The 21,947-nt window shown below is 28.2% G+C and overlaps 3 protein-coding genes across 18 annotated transcripts in view; 1 reads left to right on the plus strand and 2 right to left on the minus strand.

Annotated features, from left to right (window-relative positions):
• The window catches only part of LOC126859221 (uncharacterized), a 40,312-nt gene extending 26,520 nt beyond the window's left edge, over window positions 1–13,792 (plus strand). For 9 of the 11 annotated variants that reach the window (XM_050610261.1, XM_050610260.1, XM_050610262.1 and 6 more), the window contains 9 exons: window positions 1,210–1,397; window positions 1,716–1,800; window positions 1,874–2,001; window positions 2,229–2,358; window positions 2,762–3,701; window positions 4,130–4,233; window positions 4,848–4,977; window positions 5,056–5,133; window positions 5,364–7,668. In XM_050610261.1, coding sequence (XP_050466218.1) covers window positions 1,210–1,397; window positions 1,716–1,800; window positions 1,874–2,001; window positions 2,229–2,358; window positions 2,762–3,701; window positions 4,130–4,233; window positions 4,848–4,977; window positions 5,056–5,133; window positions 5,364–7,086 — 3,506 coding nt within the window. In that variant the 3' untranslated portion in view covers window positions 7,087–7,668. Of the gene's footprint in view, window positions 1–1,209; window positions 1,398–1,715; window positions 1,801–1,873; window positions 2,002–2,228; window positions 2,359–2,761; window positions 3,702–4,129; window positions 4,234–4,847; window positions 4,978–5,055; window positions 5,134–5,363; window positions 7,669–9,996; window positions 11,059–11,529 lie in introns of those variants that run through there. The other 2 variants (XM_050610264.1, XM_050610263.1) reach the window with 2 other exon arrangements.
• Window positions 1–14,186, minus strand: part of LOC126859261 (feline leukemia virus subgroup C receptor-related protein 1) — a 53,239-nt gene extending 39,053 nt beyond the window's left edge. For both annotated transcript variants that reach the window (XM_050610356.1, XM_050610352.1), the window contains exon 1: window positions 13,811–14,186. In XM_050610356.1, coding sequence (XP_050466313.1) covers window positions 13,811–13,819 — 9 coding nt within the window. In that variant the 5' untranslated portion in view covers window positions 13,820–14,186. The remainder of the gene's footprint in view (window positions 1–13,810) is intronic.
• A 2,355-nt stretch (window positions 14,187–16,541) lies between these two features.
• Window positions 16,542–20,913, minus strand: LOC126859265 (queuosine salvage protein-like). 5 transcript variants are annotated; one of them, XM_050610370.1, is made up of 7 exons: window positions 20,829–20,913; window positions 20,534–20,737; window positions 19,607–19,855; window positions 18,536–18,698; window positions 18,191–18,304; window positions 17,664–17,858; window positions 16,546–17,228 (listed from the first exon to the last, which is right to left on the minus strand). In XM_050610370.1, the coding sequence occupies exons 2-7, from the start codon at window positions 20,669–20,671 to the stop codon at window positions 16,936–16,938; spliced, it is 1,152 nt and encodes a 383-aa protein (XP_050466327.1). In that variant the 5' UTR covers window positions 20,672–20,737; window positions 20,829–20,913; the 3' UTR covers window positions 16,546–16,935. The 5 variants fall into 5 exon arrangements, with proteins under 5 accessions (XP_050466329.1, XP_050466324.1, XP_050466327.1 ...); XM_050610371.1 differs by having other exon boundaries at window positions 20,835–20,912; XM_050610367.1 differs by lacking the exon at window positions 20,829–20,913 and having other exon boundaries at window positions 16,545–17,228; window positions 20,534–20,822.
• Window positions 20,914–21,947: the final 1,034 nt, after the last annotated feature.

Raw genomic sequence — 21,947 nt, forward strand, 5'->3', positions numbered from 1 at the left:
TCCTGTTTTTGTTGACGATACCAGAAATTTTTAAAATTATAGAAATGTGGTACTTTTCCTTTATTAATTCCGAATAGACTTCTTTGAGAATTCTAACAATTATTCTAAATATTCGAGATAGTAAAAACAGCACTGAAAATCTTTAATTTCAATTTTCAATAAAAATTGAAGACTCAAAAATTGTGAAAGTATGCTCTCTTTTCTCTTCTTATTCTAAAGATTAACAAGTTAAAGTACACCGCACGATTATTGATTTAAACCAATTAATAAGTATAAAGTTTCCAGAATACAGATTATTCAGAAAATAAAGATGGGTGAAAATACAAACGGAGTAAAAATCATCGCCGCAAACGTGACTGCCGATAAAAGAGCGTGCCTCGAGTTTCCCGCAGAAAGAGTTCAGGAGGTCGGCAAGTTTCACCTGCGACGCGTGATCCGCACGTCGGACAAGATGAAACGCAAAAGGAAGATGCGGAAAGAGAAGGAAAGACGGGATGAAGTGAATGCGGGAGAATCGTCGACGAAAGGAGTGGTCGCGCGAGTATATATCGTCGGCAAGGTCGCGTCGGAGAAATTACGAGGGAGATGCGGCGACGCAGTGATGGTATTTGCGACATACTGCCGGCCGTATATCGCCGTTATCTCGCCATGGCTCGATCATGCCGAAGAAAGTCGCGGCCGGCCGTGTCGATGCCGGTGAACTGTCTGACAGTCGCTCGGTACTTTCCGCGGAAACCGCGATCGATCCATGGGATCGTCAATTGATCGCGAATATCCATAATAGTGAAGTCACGGACGACATAAAATAATATTTCTAATTAGAAAAATTGTCATTTTTTGTTCTTCATCCAAAAAGAATTTCTTCTTTTTTAATGCAGGCCGTATTTTGAACTATTTTTTGTATTAATAATGGATGCTATTATGGGATAAGGATGTAATCGGTTAAATTCTCAATATGAAAAAAACATGATTTACGTCGCTCTGTCGCCAAAGTCTGCGGCAAATTCATCGAAACTGGTGCGTTTAAACTTTTGCTATAACCAGGAAAGATTTATAATATAGATTGTAGTTTGTATTATAATTTAGAGAAGATTTAAAAAAAAAAGGATAGCAATGTTGAATTCAATATTAGTATTTGGCGATAATGAGCGAGAATCAGAAGATACATTTTTATGTCAAATTCATAGTAGATTTCATTTGACATTTCAGACAAACAATCTATGGATTCGCCAGCTACGGCGCACGCGGCTCTCAGAGAGATCGTCGAGCGAGCTGTCGAGGAAGCTCGGAAGTTACCGGGACTGGGTGCATCTGCGGATACCGAGCATCCTCGAGAAGGTCGCCCAATCGCTGATCATAGTTACGAGGACCTACTCGCTACCGCGATACTTAATAAGGTTGCTTAGATATGCTAGAATATTTTATCTTCTACACACCCATACATAGAACACAGAAATTGATTATAAGAAAAATTAAAATCTCAATTATACAATTTCTTAATTATTAAATAAAAGCAACATTAATTATTACGTAATGCGAAACGCGCCTCATATTTTTTACACAAATTATCAATTGTAAAATACGTTTATCATCGAATAAATCATAAGAGAAAGAATGTTTTCACATTAAAATTTTAATTATTACTTATTATTAATTAAAGCGTATATTGTAATTTTTTCAATTGAATATGATCAAATTTACGGTGCGCATTTTAGGTCGTAGAAAGATTCCAAAGAGAACGAGTGGATGGCAACAGCAACGTACTACATGACACAGATTCTAAGGCGAAATATACCACGAGTACGTAGAATTTACTTAACATAACGCGCATAAATGGGATGTCATATTTACGAAGACTATGTTCCTCTTTCAGCTGAGAGTGAACATGGCCTTGAGGAGGATTCGGCGAGCTATATGTCCTATCGTCGCGAATGCAACGGTAATCGTAGCGCGTCGATCGGACAACAAAATGGACATAATCGGGAACCGGTGTCTTTTATGGTATGTATATCGTGATTACGATCGCATTTATATATTTTTATATAACGAAATGCGAAACGTAATGCTACCAGGACGCAATCAAGGATGAATATAAAATATATGTATATCAGATTTAAATCCTTCACACGACGATATAATAACAACATATATAATCCATATAATAAACTATCATTATATCATATTATATTTGAAAGAGAGAGAGAGCGACAAACCGAATCTAATTGCAGATGGAAGAACGAATAGAAGAGGTAACTACTATTACGTCGGATGATGATGAACTTCGAGACAACGATGTCGTGGAATTCGAATGCGCCCGACGCGTTCCATTTCCGGAACTCGGAATGGATATCATTGACCGTTAGTATATTAATTTTTATTTAAAATATCATTTATGTGTATAAAAATATACAATGGAATAAAATGTATATGACTATACATTTATATCCTTTACGGTTAATTTAGTAAATCATGTATTTGAAGTACAATCATTCAAAATATGAGAATCATTTCGATTTTTGAACAATCATTCAACATGCTCTTAATATTGTTTCTTTAAATATAAATATATATTAAATATATATATATATAATAAAATATTAATATAATATAATAATATATATATATATATATATATATATATATATATATATATGAGGAAAATATAAATTTTTTACAATTATGTAAATTTCTAACTTGTCTAAATCACAAAATATAATTTTAGCACAAATTACAAAAGCAATTATTTATTTTTTGAAAATAGCTCCGCGAGAGTCGTCATCGCCATCATCATCATCAGATTCTTCAGATTTAGATCGCGATGAATACTCGCCGGCCAGGACAAAACGTCGTGTCGCTGATCGCGCGATGGATCTAATCTCGCCCGTCGAATCCTGGGAGGATAATTGGCTATTCCAGAAGAAAACTTCCCGAACACAGCCAGATGCGGTGGCTATGTTGGTACCGAGTTCTAACGCGGATTACAAGGCTCTGATCGGCGACAGAGATGCTGAGGACACGTCAGATTTATCCGAGTGTTCCTCTACAAAATCCGATGAGGAAATCGAGAAGGAATTAATGGAAGCTATTAACAACGTGGTCCCGAGAACTCCCAGAACATCCGAATGCGACACAGAAAATAATCAAACAGAAAGTAATTCAGAAGTGCCAAATGTTGTCAAAAAAGATGAAATCGTTATCTGTCAAGAAGAAACAAAAATTGAAAAAAAATTGCCTGAAGAAGTCTACGGACATTTCGATGAGAAAATTAATGAAAAATTCTTGAAATCTTCGGAAATTTCGGAAAAGAAAACAATCAAGGATGTAAACGATATAGAGAAACTAAGTGAAAGTTCCTTTGCGTTGATAACGGCGACAAGAAGAGAAGACGAAACCAAAGAGAAACCTAAGGACACAGTCGATTGCGGCATAAGAATAATCACGCTCACGATGGAAAGTTCTGCGCAAAAGGACACGCAATCTGGAAAATCAAGCGATCAAACGGGAAACGTCACCGACGAAAACGAAGAACAACGAGAAAGCGAGTATACCGAGCACTACGACACGGCGATCCAGAGACACTTAGACAGTCTGACGAAAGTCGAAGTTTGCTCTGGAGAAAACGAGATGACTGACGAAACGAGTAAAACAATGAACGACCAGCTCAGAGAATTGGAAAACAACTCGATCGAGGAACAAGAAAGGTAAGATTTCCGAAATCTTTTTTTCTAAACATTAATTAATTATAACTCATAATTTCATTCGTTAATTATAATTTTATCGGTAAAAAAAGTAAACTTACAGTTTATTTTTTAAATATTTTACATAAATTAAATTTATTCAAATATATTATTTAAATGTATTTCTTTATTATATTATGTGTGTTTTTTTTACCAATTTTACTTTTGGTCTTTATTTCTAGTTTTTCCATATGTATCTAATTTACAATGATACGATAAATATGAATAAAATGAGTCTCTATTTCGAAATGAACATGTACTAAGCGATAATGATAGTTCGGTTCCCCATACAACTCGATATTGCATGAATTCTGTATCCTGCTACGTAATTCTTTCCGTAATTCTGTCGTGACACGTTGTATTTCTTTCGTAATTCTTTTCCTTTTATATAGAGAACGCTTGCAAACCAAAGTCCAATTATCTTATGCAACAACTAATGAAAATCACATTGGTATGACGGCTGAAAACGATCGATTAAGCACCCCACCACGTCCAGGTAAGTATTTATTAATTAATCATAATTATTCATAATAAGACACTTACATATATGTATATATCATAGGCGTTGTGATTTCATATCTTTACATTGAATTTACAAGAAAATTTATTTTTTTCATATAATTCTCTTTATTAGGATAATAAAATAATTATTTTCCTGACATAAAATTATACAAAAATAGTATGAAATTTAATATAATAAATATAATAAATTATATAATCATGTTAAATATAAACATGTTAATTATAATCATGTTAAATATAATTTTTTTACTGAAAAAAAGAGAAAAATAATGCAGAAGTTATTATAATAATTAAAAAGATAATAATTAAAAGGACAACGTATAATATATTCAAGCATAAATTCCAAGATATTTTCTTTAATGCTACAATAAATTATATTATGAATCAAGAAATAGCGTATGAATTATGTTGTTTGTCAAATTATAAAAAATATTATTAAAAATTATTAAAAATAAATATTTTAATAAACTTAAAAATATTTTCAATGTTCTGCAATAAAATACGATAAAAATCACGTATGTGAGAGAATACTAATGCATTATAATAAATATATCGCGGATATCTAATAATAATGAATATATCGGGCAGGCACAATAGCGGAACGCGAGCACAAAAAATGGGAAAATGCGCCACCGATCGAAAATAATCCCTACAGCGAGGAAAATATACGAAAGCGATGCTTAGAAAGACAATATTCGAGAAATTCGGATATTCCAGGGTAAGAATCGCGTGAGAATGTTTGCGACTATATCGTAGGCCACAAAGCCTTCAATTTAATTTCTCTTGTTTTGTACAGAGCTCATTATGATTTAACAAAGTTGAACGAAGTGAATCTGGAGGCTCTTCTGGCATCTAACCGTTCGGACATTAAACGGTAACTTTCATTAATTTTGTCAATTTTGTCAAAATAATGAAGTACATATCAATTTCCTCGAAATAATAAAATATATAAAAATATATTTTATATATATATATATATATATTTTTTTTTCTCTTATATTGACTTTAAAAAATGCAAAAATTTCAATTTGCTTGAAACAGAAAAATTCAAACAAATTATTTTGTTGCTATGCTATCAATGCGATTTTATCGATCATTACACAGATTCGGCAGGGATTATTACATCAACCAATCAAAAGCGGCCAGTGGAGAGCGACAGGAGCAGGCCACTAGATCGACGATGTCTTCGATGTCTAGCAGACCGAGCAGCTCGCTGTCTCAGCGATCGAGCTGTACTGGCAACGAGCAACGTGAACAACAGGTGAGTTACGAGCTTGAGCAATTCGAGGCCGCCTCCCTGCGCGGCAGTCTTCCTAGACGACGCTGCCGCGATCCCCTTGCCAGTCCACATTTCGCGATCAACCCCCTCCTGCATCTGAAGATCGTGAGCGATCGATTATGCCACGATGACGATAACAACAACAACCAACGAATCAAGAATGTCATACAGAATAAGCGAAAAAACAATCATGAAGACAGCAAAAGTACGATTGAAGACGCAACAAGAGATCAAAGATTTAGAAATTTTGAAGCAACAGTTGATAAAGAGAAGAATAACTACATTCTAGCAAAAAATTTGAAGATTGATACGGATTTCGGGAAATGTATATCGCCGGATTGGAATCAATTCTGGGACAATAGACGCGAAGGGAATATTAATCACGAAGCTGAAGAGCCTATAGTACCACGATATGATATTAATCGCGGGGATTTGCTGGACAATGACGATCGTGATCCGGGTGATCATGATTCCGGGATTGGTTCGCGCGACTCGGTGATCAGTGATCGGGATCGCTGGCGACGATTGTACCGAGTAGCAGACAACAATCGTCACGATGATAGTGAGCAGATATCATTGATCGGTAGTAGAAGATTCTGGACCACCGGCGGATATAAGTATCATACGTTCGGCGGTATCAGAATCCGGCCGAGGAAAGAGGAGGATCCCGACGATCTTGAAGACGAATCAACTTCGGAGAATCAACCGCCGGAGGATCAGTTCATGGATCGCCCACTGGAGTTCGAGAAATTAACATTTCAGACTTTTGGCGGGATTAAAAGGAGTCGAAGAATCGATGGTAGCAAAATTCCGAATTACAGAAGAATCCGATTGAGACCGATCCTGTCGGAAGCTGCATCCGCCGGTCCCGACATTGACAAAAACATGTATCACGATCGTATAGTAACGGAAAAATCGACAAACTTTGAATTGTATTCTAACATTAATCGTTTAGAAAGTTTCGATCGGCTAGCAAATTTAAATCGTTCCACGAATTTCGAAAGATTCGCTAACTTTCAGCATTCTACGAGCTCGACTTTCGAAGAGAGCGATTGGCAGGATGAAGAGGACATTGCGAATGAGCGGATTTTATCTAGACACGATGTTGGAAGAAATCGAGCAACTACCTTCAAAATGAGCTACGCGATGAAATGCAGGAATTCGTTTCGCAAAAAGAACGTAAATTCCTCCTCTTTCTTGTCCTTAGAAAACAAGGACGATGAATGGCAGGACGAAGTCAATTCTATCTCCGATGAGAATATAATGAACAAATTCCCGAATGATATCTCAAAGAAGCGAAAAACTTACGCGTTCGGCGACGACAATGTCGCGAGACGAGGAAGAGAAATGCGATCTCGAAGGTATCGGGAAATCTTTGAGGAAAACAATGGCAGAAAGTTGGAGAAATTGATTAACAGAAATACTAACAATAAGAAGAGCCTGGATAGCTCGAAGAAACTTCGACGAGCGCAAGAACAGAAGAGCGATGATAAGAGGCGATACAGAAAATTGAATGTAAGAAGTTTGAGCGACGTCACGATATGGTGACGATAAGCGTTGATCATAAATGAAATAAACGTCGAACCTGTAAAAGATGTACAAAGTACGTTAGTAAGCATGATTTTCATAAAGAAATATCCTGTTGTAGGAATAATCCTAGAAATATTTTTGCCATATTATATCTTAAAACGTCGACATTTCTTATTAATAAGAAAAAAGAAGAAATATTTCACAAGATAAGTTGATGGTATACACAAAAATAAAGGATATTGCGAGATTTTTGACGTTCGCAAATATTAGATATTCAGAATGCAAACTTCCGTGCGATATAATTGCCGGATGTGATCAAAATAATGATTGTAAAGATTTATTAGCAATAATTTAATATAATTGCTATAATGTTATATATAATTAATTTATTTTTTTCGGTGCAATAACATGCCTGAAAAAATAAATTGATGTTAGTGCCGTAATTCTGTGGCCATATTTTTCAAGACAAAAGTGCCATGGCGCGATATGTAAATGCATTATGGATTACATTATGAAAGAGTACAATAATTATACAAAATTAAGAGGTCATATTTATACGACAATGAGTCGCAAATAAATAAATACGGGTGTAAAAAAATACGAGACGTGTCTCACAATATAATGTTGATTAATATCCTGCTCCTTTATAAGTTTCTATAACTGCATTTTGTTTGTTTTACAAATCGTTCTTTTAAAACGTTAAAAGTAAAATTAAATAATATTTTTTATGATAATTCCAAATAATTGATTTAATCCGAAATCAAAATTAATTAATACTTATATTGCAGATGGATATAAAATTATTATATATATCCATAATCTCTTGCTAATTTAAAAAAATGATATAATAGAAAAAATAATACAAAATAAATTTAAATATATATAGATATTTAAAATCCTTGAAGATTATATAACTTGCATACAATATCTTTTGTGTATGTGTGCGTGTGTGTATGTACATATATTTTCTATGTTTCATCGATATACGATAACCTTAATTAATTTACTAATTTATTTAATAGAGATAAAAATTGATTTTATTTTCCAACCGCATGAAACTCATGGTGACGGTTTAATATTAATTTTAATATTTATAAATTATTACAGGAGTTTGCAACATTTTAAAATTTCATAATTTTTACAATTAAATATTAAATAGCGATTGTAGACACAAATTTGATATTTTAAAGAAAATTATGTATAACAAAACTTGCAAAATCTCTGATCATGTATTACGAGAATTCTAGAAACAATGATTATGTATTACAATCCTCAAAAAATTTGAAAGTACAAAATAAATATGCAGTAATATAATTTTCTATACTGAAAAAATATTCATATAAACAAATTTCAATCTTCAATAAAAGATTTATATAATACACTGGTATATGCATAAATATTAATCATACATAATACATACTGATCACAAATTTTATTTTTGTTAATTTTTTTTTTTTTTTAATGAGAATGAATCCAAGACATATATTTAATTTTTGTATCAACAATTATATACCGAGTTGTTCATCATCTGTAAATGCAGTCATCGCGGTCATATAAAATTTGCAGAAAAAAATGATTTAATTTGTTATCTTGTATACATCATTCTCGATCTGAGAATGTAATCTGATAAAATGAGATATGCTCTGCTCGCGTTAACACGACGGAATCAATTCGCATCTGCGCTACCAAAAAGTACTTTCATTGGTAAGTACCATCTATTTTTACATATGTACAAGATGTGGTGACTATATAATAAATGAATGTATTAATATTTTCTACAAAGTGTTTGCAAACAATAATCATTCTTATAAATTTTATCGTTACTACTCTGCAACTCGATAATTAATTTCACAATTATATTGTTTACATTTTCATCCATCTAATTCCGCTAAATCTATGCTTTAAAAAAAACTGTAACCATATTGCAAAACTCTCTTTCCATCTAATATGCTTTATAAATTATCCACGGAGATTCCATACATCGTCCATACTGATAACATCGATTACCAATTAATAATAATATATATGCAAAATCATAACATTCTATTATCAATTTTTAATCACCATAGATATTATATGTAATATATTAACATAACATAGTATTAACACTACATAAGAAAGCTTCTTTATCGTATGATTATTAATACGAATAGTTTATTTTTAACTTTTAAAAACTAATGCATTATTTTTTACTTAAAACATGTTGGTCCTCAAAACTTATCTTGTACAAATTATCTCAAAATCAAAACTTGTCTCAAAAGTCAAATTAATGTAAATAAAAAAATAAACATTTAGTATTCTTGAATGCGATAAATTGTTATGTTTTTTTTCTAGAAATTTACAAAAATTTGAAAATCTTATTGTTAAAATAACAAAATCTATAATTAATAACTAATATTTAATATGTGTAGAAATTAAACTTGTATAGTCAGTTCTGTCATCAAAAAAAAGATGTGCTAATAAAGTCGCGACTAATATATATTAAGCACAAATAGGCATTCATACGATTAATAATTATTGTCAGCGATTTTTTTCAAAAATGGTCGATGATATTACAAATCACATGAGTTGCGCAAATGATATTAACACTAAAAATTTTTACTGTTATAACATTTATATTGTGAATATAAACATTGTGTATATAATATTATTAATATTATTGTCAATATAATTATTTGATTTAAATATTAAATATATGCTATTGAATATCTCACCAGATTATAATATTAATCGTATAATAGCTTTACCACAAAAAGACGTGTAATAAAGAAAAAAGAGACAAGAATTCTACCCTTCGCAGCATATAAAAATAAACGAAAGAAAAAATGACAAAAATTCAGAACACAACATGATTATGAAATGTGCAGCTTTTAAATAAATCCATTAGCACGAGACAATTAACATCATCCAATTCTTCGTGTGTTTCAGGAAGAATCCGCGATATCTAAGGAAATCGATGATATTTCGATCCTACAAGAAGATAAGATTATAAGAGCGACGGAGGAATTGTGTCACAAAAATAATACCGAGGTAATTAATGTCGAAACGAATAATCGCGCGGTGAATTCGTATACTTTGATAATCGATACCGGCGACGATCAAAAAGTCAAAAACGAAAAAGACGCTGAAGAAACAACCTGGAATGATAATCAACAAACGGATGACATTTTTGAGGATCAGAGAAAAAATAGCAAAAATGAAATCAATGCCAAGCTGAATAATCAAGAGCACAATCTGGAGACCGAGCGCAAGAATGATAAGGAACGGAAGGTTCGCAAGATCGATTTGAAGGCATATGGTTTTGAGAACGAATTCATGGACCAAAAAAAAACCATCCGGCAGCAGAGAGTGATCAATAAATTGGACCTAAAGTCTTTCGGTTTCCAAGACGGCCTGCGTCGCGCTTGTTCCAATAATCAATTGGATCAATCCTTGCGTAACAATGAGAAATCAAACTTGACAAGACGCGCGGCTGGACGTCACGCGTTTGAAGAATATCTGATCGATGCGCCGAAGTCACTTGGTTATAAAGATTTTGCAAAAAGCTCAAAGGATCTTAACAAGCTACAAGATAAAGTTGAGAAGATGGGTTTGGGACTGATATCGGCCAAATCAATGCCAAATGTTGCTGATGAAACATATTATCATGCAAATTCGATTCACGTAAACGAGAAACAGGATCAGCAAGACGAATTCGCTGCCAGAAATTTGTTGGATCGCGCAATCGATAAATCGGAGGAAGGAACAAAGACGGACGAATGTGACGCGATTGTCGATGAAAATGATTCACTACTCAACAGTTATGACGAACTTTCTTCTGACATGGACAGATCCTTCGAGAATATATATATTAGAAGCAAGGAACAATTTCGAGGAATGGGAGAGAAATGGCGGTCAATGCCTTCAGTGAAAAGGCTCGCGGAAGCCTTTGGCAGACGACAAATTTCCGAAACAGAGACTACCATGCTAGCAAAAGTAAACAAAGCTTCGGTAACTAAAATAGCTTCTTCACTTCATTTAAATTTCATTTAGATTTTAGATTTCATTTGAGCTCAATATATTTGAAGAACATTCAAAGTAAGATTGAAATCAATCCATAATTTATAAAAATATATACAGTCTATGTAGATAAATATACAAAAATAGATAGATTTATTTTAGAGATAAAAAAATACAGGTAAAAAAAATATTTATATTTATAATTTTGTAAAAAAATTTACGTAAATTAAATACGGCTTCATATTAAAAAAAAAAAACTTACAAATTATGATTTAACTAATGCTTTATTTATCATGATAAGTTTATCATGAAATTTATCAATTATATAAAATAATTATCAAATTAAAAATTATATTTAAAAAATTTTCAATTATATGTATGATATATTTACATCACATAATTCATCCTGTATGAATTAATAATTTGAATATTCTATCAATTCCATGCACTTTTATCTCATAGATGGTGAAGATAGACGATATCAAGGACAGATCGTTCACCCCCGAGATACAAATAGTCGAAACGCCAAAACCAATGCATAGTTTGACGGCCAGATCTCTTTCAAAAAAATTTCGAGAAGGACTTCGACAAATGCCCAGTAAAGTATCCTCGCCGCCAGTCAGCCGATCACTGATAGGGGAGCGATTAACGAATCAAACGGAAATCGTACGATCGAAACGAGAGGAAAACGATACAGATGTGATCTCGCCCGGCAAGCTGAAATCGAACATTATATTTTGGGAGCAAATGCAAAAAAGAAGTTAAACGGTATGCTCCCTTCCCCATAATGATAAAGAGTTAAATGAAAAATTAAACATAGTCACAATAAATTGATTTTTTGTATATATGTAAGAATAGAGAGATATAATCACAAGTTACGCGACTGGAATATGTATTATACAATGAAGAAATATTAGAACGAGTTTACACGATAAGGTCAAGTCACGAATTTATAAAATAAGATTCTAAGAAGTTAAATACACTAACAATGTATGATAATTATTGCAATGACAAATAACAATTATTAGAATTACGAAAATAAATTGTTTTATATGGAAGCAAAAATTTATATATGCATATATTATCGAACAACGTAATCGTAGTGTCATTTTTTGACAAAACTGTTAACATTAAAAAAAAAATTTTTTTTAAATTTAAAATGTCTTTATAAACGTCGCAATTTTGTATATTTAAATAAGTTGTATAGGTAGGATTTTGTGCATATTTCTATTGTGGAAACATAATATACAATTATGACAGCATGTAAAATCGAATCAAATGCTATACTACAGAATTAATATTTATGAAAGAAACCGATTTGCATTTACTTTGTGTGCTATAAAGTTGCTAGTGTTGCTATTCTTGCAAGGATAAGGATATGTTAACATTTATATTGAAAAAGTAATAATCTTTCAACTATTGTAGATTTACTTACAAGATGTTATATGTAAGATAAATATGCATGATAAATTAAGCAAAATCATCTTTTATTGAATGATAATGCGGATAATAACACATAATAAAAATAATGTGCGTAAAAGCATGAATAAATTCGTGTCAAACAATGTCACGATATATTGATAGCCAAAGAAATTCGAATATCAGTACCCATTACAGATGAGAAATCAGTTGAACTCTTTATTCCCTTATTTATATTACAGAAGTTAAATAAAAAGTATTAAAACCAAAAAATATAATGGTATTCTAATCATGCAAAATCCTAACATTGTGAAATGCGCTACGCTCTCTATCAATTTTTGATTGTACAAATGTTGATAAAAAATTATCAATATCATCTAGGTATTATATAATCAATCTAGATATCAAATCTAAAATCTAGATATTTTTACGCCAAGATATTTGACTTACGCCGATACATGTAAAGAATGTGCAAATTCATGTACATGGTCTCATCATTGCCATGAGCAAATAACCGCATGTCTTTTGATACTAATGATACTAATATTTTAATATATTTTAATTTCAGTATCCGTATATATATTATCGAGCCATATAATTATGATGTCATTTTTGAAAAAACTGTTAAATTTTTAAAAAGATAAAAACAAGCTTAGAATATATCTTCACAAATGTCGCATCAAAATTTTGTATATTTATAGATAGTTTTACACATGTAGGATTTTTTGCATATTTTCAAGCATACAATTATGGAAATATAATATATGATTCACAATTCTTTGCAACATTCATGTTTAAATAATCAACTCACAAATATTTATTAAATATACTATGCATGTATTATTTTACATAAAGTATATTACACAATTCATGATACGAGTGAACATAAAGATTGTACATGAAAAAATGAGATAACAGTATATAATAAAATTGATTTTATAAGACCTACATTTGTACTAAAATTCAATATTAAATATATTGAAAATATAAACTAAAAAATATTGAAATATTTCCTTTCTTATGCTGTTGATTTATTTTTTCATTAGAAATCCGTACCTTTTCGAGAGTCTTATTACTTATCTTCGAAATTGTTAACAAATAATTTATTAATCGCAATTTTATCTTTTATGCTTTCTTATGACACGTTATTTTCCGAAATGAGATTATACATTGTAATATTGAAATCGACATTCAAAACGGCGCGCTTAATAAAATTTAACCTAACCTATTCAAACTACGCTTTTTCTCGATATATTCGCAAAAAATCTTAACGTTTAATTTATCTTTTTTCAAATAACTTTTCTAATAAAATGAGAAAATTTACCTTCGACATGAATGCTTTCCTGTCTATTGTTAATTAATGAACACGTCTTGCACATTTTTCGATGATGATTTCTGCCACCAAATATCATTCTACTTTACAGTTCCCGTCAATACTACTTTTGCCTTTCGCCGGACGTTTCAAAATGTCGACTGACACTATGCGATTGTTTCAATCATAATCACTTCAAGTCTTATATGACTTTGACAGAAAAAAATAAATATGATATTACAATTAGAAAGTTTTTACTTTTTTTATTTGTAAAAATATATTACTCGCGTATCGCATATTCAAATACATTTTGATAACAAAAAATTAATATAAATATAATATATATACATTATTTTTTCTCAATCAATTAACTGTATGTAACTTCTAATAAAAAAAAACTTTTGTAACCCCTGCTGAACTACATAGAGCAAATAATTACAGTGAATTTCAATGGTAATATTTTCTCTCTTTTATAAAAATTTAACTCGATATAAGAATTTAAAAAAATAAAAAGAAAAAAATAAGCAAAAAAATATGTGTGTATATTATGTTTACTAATTGTTAGTTTATGTACATATTTATACTTTATTTAAAAAATAGACTTAAAAAATGATAAAAAAATAAGAGTAAAGCTTACAAATAAATAAATTTTGTATATATATATATATATATATATATATATATATATATATATATATATATTTATATTTATATTTATATATTATAAATATTAATCTTGCAAATTTTTTTTATTTGAAGCAACGTTTATAAAGGATACTAGTTTTACTATATTCAATAATAAATAATATTACACTATATTAAAAAAAAATAGAAAGAGTTATCTCTATGCACTGCTAATTGCAAAAGATAACATAATTTAAGATTTTGCAAAAGTTTTGTGTCATTTAAAAAATGATAATACTGATAAAAATACATCTATATTATAATTTAATAAATATTTATATTAAGCAAAAAAATAACGATCTTTTTGTTACTCATCTAAATTTAAAAAATTTTTTGTTTTGAGGACAGACATAAAATGTAAAAAAACAGACAAGTAAAATATAGATACAAAAGCTTTTAATAAAAAATAATCATTCAAACAAAAAGAAAAAAATCACGAAAAATATTATATTTTGATATTCGTCATCACATAGATAGGCAAAATAGAGATAATTAATTAAAAGAATCAATATCTTAGAATCATACATCTTCCATCGAATTCTGATATATTGTACGCATGCTAAATTTGTAAAAATAATGTTCTTTCTTTCTTAGTTTTGCATATATTAAAATAATATGCAGGGTGAATTACCAGAAACTCCTAAAATACCTTCATAAATATTGATTTAGAATTAAAAGAATTAAAACAAAGGTTGTTATTTTAAAAGAATTTTTTTACTTTTTATTATTTTTTTAGGAAAAGGCGCCAAAAAGTTTTGAAAGTTATCTTAAATTTTTTAAATAGGACGCTCTATTTTTAATTAATATATAATTATAAAAAAGGAAAAGACAAATCCAACAACCTATCTTGACTGTGGCTTGTTGCAAGTCAACGTTAAAATGAAATAATCCACAAAAATAAAATAAATAAAATAAGTAAGTAATAAAAATAATAATTTTTTAAACAAAATATATTAATTTTATTTAATAAAGTACTATTTTTTTTTTAAATTATTTGATGTTAATAATATGTTGCTTTATATATTCGATCGGGGCTTGTTGGTATATCCCGATTTGTCATTCCAATGAAATCTTATTGATACATGCTGTTCCGTTGTGTTTATCAACTTCTTTTTAGAGGACATATTTAAAAATAAAATAAATATGTAATAAATATTTAAAAACAACACTGAGCATCTTATTAAATAAAATTAATTCATTTTTTATTTAAAAAATTATTCCTATTATTACTTATTTATTACTTTTATTACTTATTTATACTCCTTCTTTCTTTAGATTTTTTTTATTTCCAGATTACCTTGTTAAAGTGTTATAAGTTGTTGGATTTGTTTTTTTATCCTTTATAATTATAGCTGATTAAAAATAAAACTTTCCATTTAAAAAAACTTGATGACCTTCACTTTTTAGCACCTCCAACTAAATAAAAATTATAATGTAACAAAAGTTAAATTATTAACTTTTAAACTTTTTTAGTCTAAAATCAATATTTATGAAGATATTTTAGAAAATAATTTCTAATGATTCACCTTGTATACTATTATTTTTCAAGTGTACGCCAATCTTTTCAATACAATCTTATTTGTATCAAAATGTTAAAAGCAAAACATTTTTGTATTATAAAATTTAATAATTATGAAATTTAGAAGCGATTTTACAGATTTCAATGGCTTTGATATATCAAAAACAAGATTTTAAGTAATTTCCAAAAAATTTTCAAAAATTTCTTGTTTTAACCGTTGTTCGCTATTTATTAAAAAATTATTAACAAAATATGTTTAGGTGTGAAGCATTATTTGAGATAAATAATTTCTCGGGAGTAAAAAGAGAAAAATAAATCTTGACAAAATACAACACGCACACAATATACAAAGAAAGAGAATTTCTATATTTAAAAATATAGAAATATATATACAATATATATATATATATATATATATATATATATATATATATATATATATATATATATATATATATATTGTATATATATTTATATATAAATTATATATAATTATTTGTATATAAATATATGTAACATATAATATGTTAATATAAAATGTATGTTATTTTATCCGAACATTGGATTCTACTCATTAAATTTATTTTGTTGATAACATTTCAATCCACGAGCAACGACTAAAATCTTTTAAAAGTTATTCAAAACAGTTCTTGATAATATTTTTATATAAAAGCGATTAAAATTTGAATGTGTAAGATCGTTCCTAAACTACATAATTATCTAAAATCTATTTCAATTATATTAAAATTAATTGTGTCATAATAATATAATTTCTTCTATTAATTATTAAGAAGAAAGAAAAAGTCTTCTAATAATGATTAAAAAAAAGAGATAACATTACATTAATGCAGAGTATATGATTCTTCATAATGATGTTATTACAAAGCAATGCTATACTTTGAACAGATATTTTAAAATTAACGATAATAATGTTTTAATAGTGTACTGTTTTAATATAATGAAATGGTTTTTGCTCCTCAAAGCCTTTATCAAAAATTTCAATTAGAGATATAAACAAATAATTATCGACAAGTATCGGCACCTTAAAATGTTCCGTAAGCAGAATACGTATGGCTTCCCTGTTGTAATATTTGCTTATGTCATTTACTTCTTGGCATATTAGTTTGACAGCTAAAAGTGAGCAACCGCGTAGCTCAATTTCTTCTCTGCTTCCATACTCAAGCGGTTCAGCTACGAAAAAAATGCAATGCGTTTTGCTATGATTCTCTAAAAAGCAAAAATTATTCATACCAGAATTTTTATTTAATAACAAAAACTATGTAGATGAATAAAATATCGCTTTAGATTGATTTATATTTCATTCTTATCTCATTAGACAAATCAAGTTAATAAAGTTCGCGCTCTGATTGACTGATCAGAAATTTTTATATGAAAAATATCTGCTGAGATAATCACTTTGGAGATAGACACTACAAATCTTCAATATTAAATAAATATATATAGTAATAGAAATAATTATTAGCAAAGAGTATTATTATTGTTTTATGATATAAAAGTTTGTTGTATTCATTATTTTGCATTGTGTTGCAAAAAGAACATAATTTTATTCATCATATGATATAAGTATAGGTTCCTAGAGATAAAAAATATTTAGAATATTTAGAAATTTGTTATTCATAAAAAGTAATTTAAGCATCTTACTGTTATTTGTGAATCTATCCATAAGCTTATCACTGTATCTAAGAATATCGTAATGATAGAGAAGTTCTGGAGCACGATAATTCACAAATATCGACGACATCAAATTTTTTGTATCCAATTTAAATTTAGGTTCATATGTTTTATGGTAAGTCCATATGTCATTTACTAATGCCCTAGCCTTGATACAAAAACGAACTGCAAAATATAATTTAATAAAAATATATAATAATACTAAAACTAATAAACTAATATAAAATAAAAAATATATAAAACGCACTAAATTATTTAAATTAGTTAATTATAGATATTACTCACAATTGTAATTGTATAACATTCATTAATGTTTAAATACATCTAGTATAAATATAGTATATTAAATAAAAATAGTTGAATGCACAATAATTTAAAAATTAATTTACTATTTAAAAAATTTTTTATATATTATTTTTACTAATTTTTTTTTATTTGATGGTATCATTGCGCGAGAAATTCTTAAACTTCTCTGTAATGCCATTAAATGTAATTACCCTTTAAACCTTCGTATTCAACTTCATCTCGATATGACTCGAATTCATTGAAAAGTAATTTCACCAATTTATCTCCATCGTTTTCAGATGACCTAATACATTCTGTAAAAGTACCTATAACAATATCAATAATATAATATTTTAATAATAATTATATGCATCTTTTTCATGAATTTTTGAGAAATATGAACTATCTCTATGATATATTTCTATGATATAATCATATTTTCGTAAAGAAAATTATTTTTGTTCTTTCCCCAAGCAAGAGAAAAAGATCGGTCTATAATAAGTCATACCATATCGACTGAAAGAAGTAAAATAAATATTTTTGCATATAATTTATACCTTTATAATTCTTCAATAAAATCTTTCCAACCTCATGTAAAATCTTAACTCTTTCGTGTACAAGTGGAATAGTAACTTTCTTATCATCGCCTTGGAACATATATTCGAACTCAGTTTCCGTTATATTTGAGTAACATTGAGGAACCCATATAGGCACATTTTTCTATTGCAAGCATCACATATTATAAAAAAAAAAAATTAGTATTAAAAGATATAATACGCGTTTAAATAAATTTTGAAAATAATAAAATGTAAAGGTGTCTTATTTATTTTGCTCTCTAAATAACTTTTGTTTTTGGATTCATATTTAAAATAATGTTTTAAGTAAAAGTTGATTAGTTTTAAAAAGAAATGGAATGTTAAAGCTATTAGTTTGACCTTGAATATAAATGGCACTATTGTGTAAGAATCTTTTTTGTAAAGAGGTCGCTTTAATTTTTTTATACATATAAATCGATTCTCACGACGTTTGGTGTAAAAAGTCAGAAGAGTCGGATAATCATACTTTAATTTCACATAATTTCATATAAACTATAAAATATTTCGCATACTATTTATTTTTTGATTATCTCATCTTAATACTTTTATGAAAAAAATAATGAGCAAAATCTCAATTGTGATGTAAAGAAAATACAATTGTTTTCAAGAAAAAAATATAGTTGTTGATTACAAACACATACTTTCTTAAAAAGCAATTAATTTTATATAATGTATACAAAACAGACTTAAAAATTCAAATAATATTTTCAATATAATAAAATATGTATGGAACAGTAGAAATCTTTAGCATAAACATACAAGTTAAAAACAGACAAAAAATGTCAACAACAAAAAAAGAAAATTTAATATCTCATATATAATGTTAAAAAAAAACTTTAGTAATGTTTTGTAAAAACCAAAAAAAAAAATCATTAGAATAAAAAGTTAAATTAAATTATATTAACATTTAACAAAGAAAGAGAGAATACAGAGTATTCTTTCAGAATGTAGAAATATAGTAATATAATAATATTAATGGCTATGCCAATTATGTCATTCAAAAGTAAACAAGCATAGAAGCATAAAACTCACATCAATAAGCCTTTTCATAGCATTGCAAAGTCCCAGAAATCCATGATTACCATTAACTGTCCATTGCTTTTTATCTTTTGGATACCAGAGTGAAAAATTCAATGTATGCAACACAAACAGCCAATCTGATATTCTGGGATCTTCTTTAAATGGATAAAATTCATATTTTCGCACAAATTTATTTGTGATTGATTCACTCATGTCTGATATTTTTTCATATTTGAGAGTATCTGTGCACCACACCATTATCTATATAAATCAATCAAAATATTTATTTTAATGGTATTCTCTTTGCAAAAGAGAAATTCAAAAAAATAATAATAATTTTGTCCATACAATAATAATATTTGTACAGTGCAACAGTCAAATAACATACATTTAATTTTGCCAAATTCGCAATATTTGAGTTTCGAATCGTAAATCATACGAAAATGTTTGCTACATTTTCTACATATATTTATGCAAAAAATAATCCATGCAAATAATTGTATGTAATAATAAGTAAATATTACATATGATTATCAAAAAGTAAGTCAAATGTTTAAAAATTGATTCTAAGAGTTATATTTATCAAAAAATTAATTTAAGAATTTAAAAATTCATGTTTTTTTCTTTGATTAATATAATTCTTTATTTAAAAGATTTATTTTCTTATATTATCCTTGAAGCACACTTATAAAATAAAATTTATTGAATATATATCTTTTTTTATAACTACATTTTATTTTCTCAAAATAAGATGTTTTATCAAAATGTGTTGAAAACTTATAAAAAAACTACACGTCTTTTATATATATATATATATATATATATATATATATATATATATATAATTATAATTAAAATTATTGACATTCACAAATAAATCATGAACATGTTACGATTGTTTCAAAATTTTTTAAACAAAAGTTAAAGATGAAAACATACATGCAAGGCTAATTGCTTGATGCCTTCTTTTCTAATGCGTACATCTTGTGCCTTTTTAGTGATAAATTTGGCCGCTGATAACCATTCTGGTTCATCATCACTGCTATTATCCTTAACCTCTGCTTTATCCGTCTCCATGACGTTACGTTGTATTTCGTCGACAATTTCTAACTGTTGAGATCTACTGGCTTTTATCACAGTCACCTTCCGCAGAATGCCGCAAAAAGAGATAAACATAACATAAACATATAGGGACATAGTCATAAGCATTTATTTATATACAAAAATATGTTACCCATACAGCACAAAGTCGTCTAAAAGGATTATTAAAACTTGATATTTTCGTCAAAGATATCTTTTAGTGAAAGCGTTTAGTCGCTCGCAGCTAGAAAACGATATGTGTATTATCTTGCAAGAACGATCGATAAAACAGTCTTTACTCTTTTGATAATTGCATTTTAATACATTAAATATATAAATATAAAATAATATTTTTGATTAGCCTGAAAGATATATCTACGTTTTTTCGCTTTACCGAAAAAGATGTCTTAAGATATACATTCGTCTTGCTGAAAAAGACAACATAAAAAAAGATATCTTTTTGTCATCTTTTTTATGTTTTTCTTATTGGCAAGACGAAAAGATGTCTTAAAAATCTTTTGCATCTTTTTGCTTTATCGAAAAGATAATTTAAAAAAGACATCTTTTTATTATTTTTTAGTATTATGTGCTGTCTGGGATTATTCGTGTTATTGTGTTATATATTCAAATTGAATTTCAAAATCTATGCTCATCTATCGCGCAGTTACAATTCTTTTTTCTATTTGCATTGTTTTAATTTTTATTTATGTTTCTTTTCTTTTTCTAACATTTATATAAATTTAACTATTTCATATTAAATGTAGATAATGTAACAGCCATGAAAAATAGACTTATTTAATTTTCTGTTTTTTTTTTTCAGTTATGTTATGAACACACTCTTAAGATAAAATAAATATGCAGCATTTCATAAAAAAAAATACAAAAATAAATGTTCTAGAAATTACAATTGAAAAAATTAATATCTTTCCTTATTCTATACTTGTGCGTATAGTAATTATTTCTTTTTCTTACAATTCGCTACATTTGCTATTTTTTTTTATTCTATTCCCGTCGAGATGTTCCTTTCTCAAATGTCAATTTAAAATATATATTTATCTTATTCTCAAAACAAAGTTTCATAAAATATCTATCATATCTTTTTTTAAATAGCTTTTAATCAAAATTTACAGCCAAAAAACAATGCACATATTTTAAAAAATAATAAATTTTTTATTTAAAATAAATTAATTTGAAATATAGATTAAAAAAGAAGAATTTGAAATATAGATTAAAAAGAAGGTAAAAATAAAATTTATAAAATTATATATATTTA

This window comes from Cataglyphis hispanica, chromosome 3 (assembly GCF_021464435.1).
Source record: "Cataglyphis hispanica isolate Lineage 1 chromosome 3, ULB_Chis1_1.0, whole genome shotgun sequence".
NCBI lineage: Eukaryota > Metazoa > Arthropoda > Insecta > Hymenoptera > Formicidae > Cataglyphis > Cataglyphis hispanica.

What these genes read in the sequence shown, in the direction of transcription:
- LOC126859265 (XM_050610367.1), bottom strand. Translation starts at nt 20,803, where the DNA reads ATGCTTATGACTATGTCCCTATATGTTTATGTTATGTTTATCTCTTTT. An exon ending in TCAAGCAATTAGCCTTGCAT is followed by an intron (nt 19,856 to 20,533) that starts GTATGTTTTCAT and finishes TGATTTATATAG; the next exon opens with ATAATGGTGTGGTGCACAGA. An exon ending in TGAATACGAAGGTTTAAAGG is followed by an intron (nt 17,859 to 18,190) that starts GTAATTACATTT and finishes TATATTTTGCAG; the next exon opens with TTCGTTTTTGTATCAAGGCT.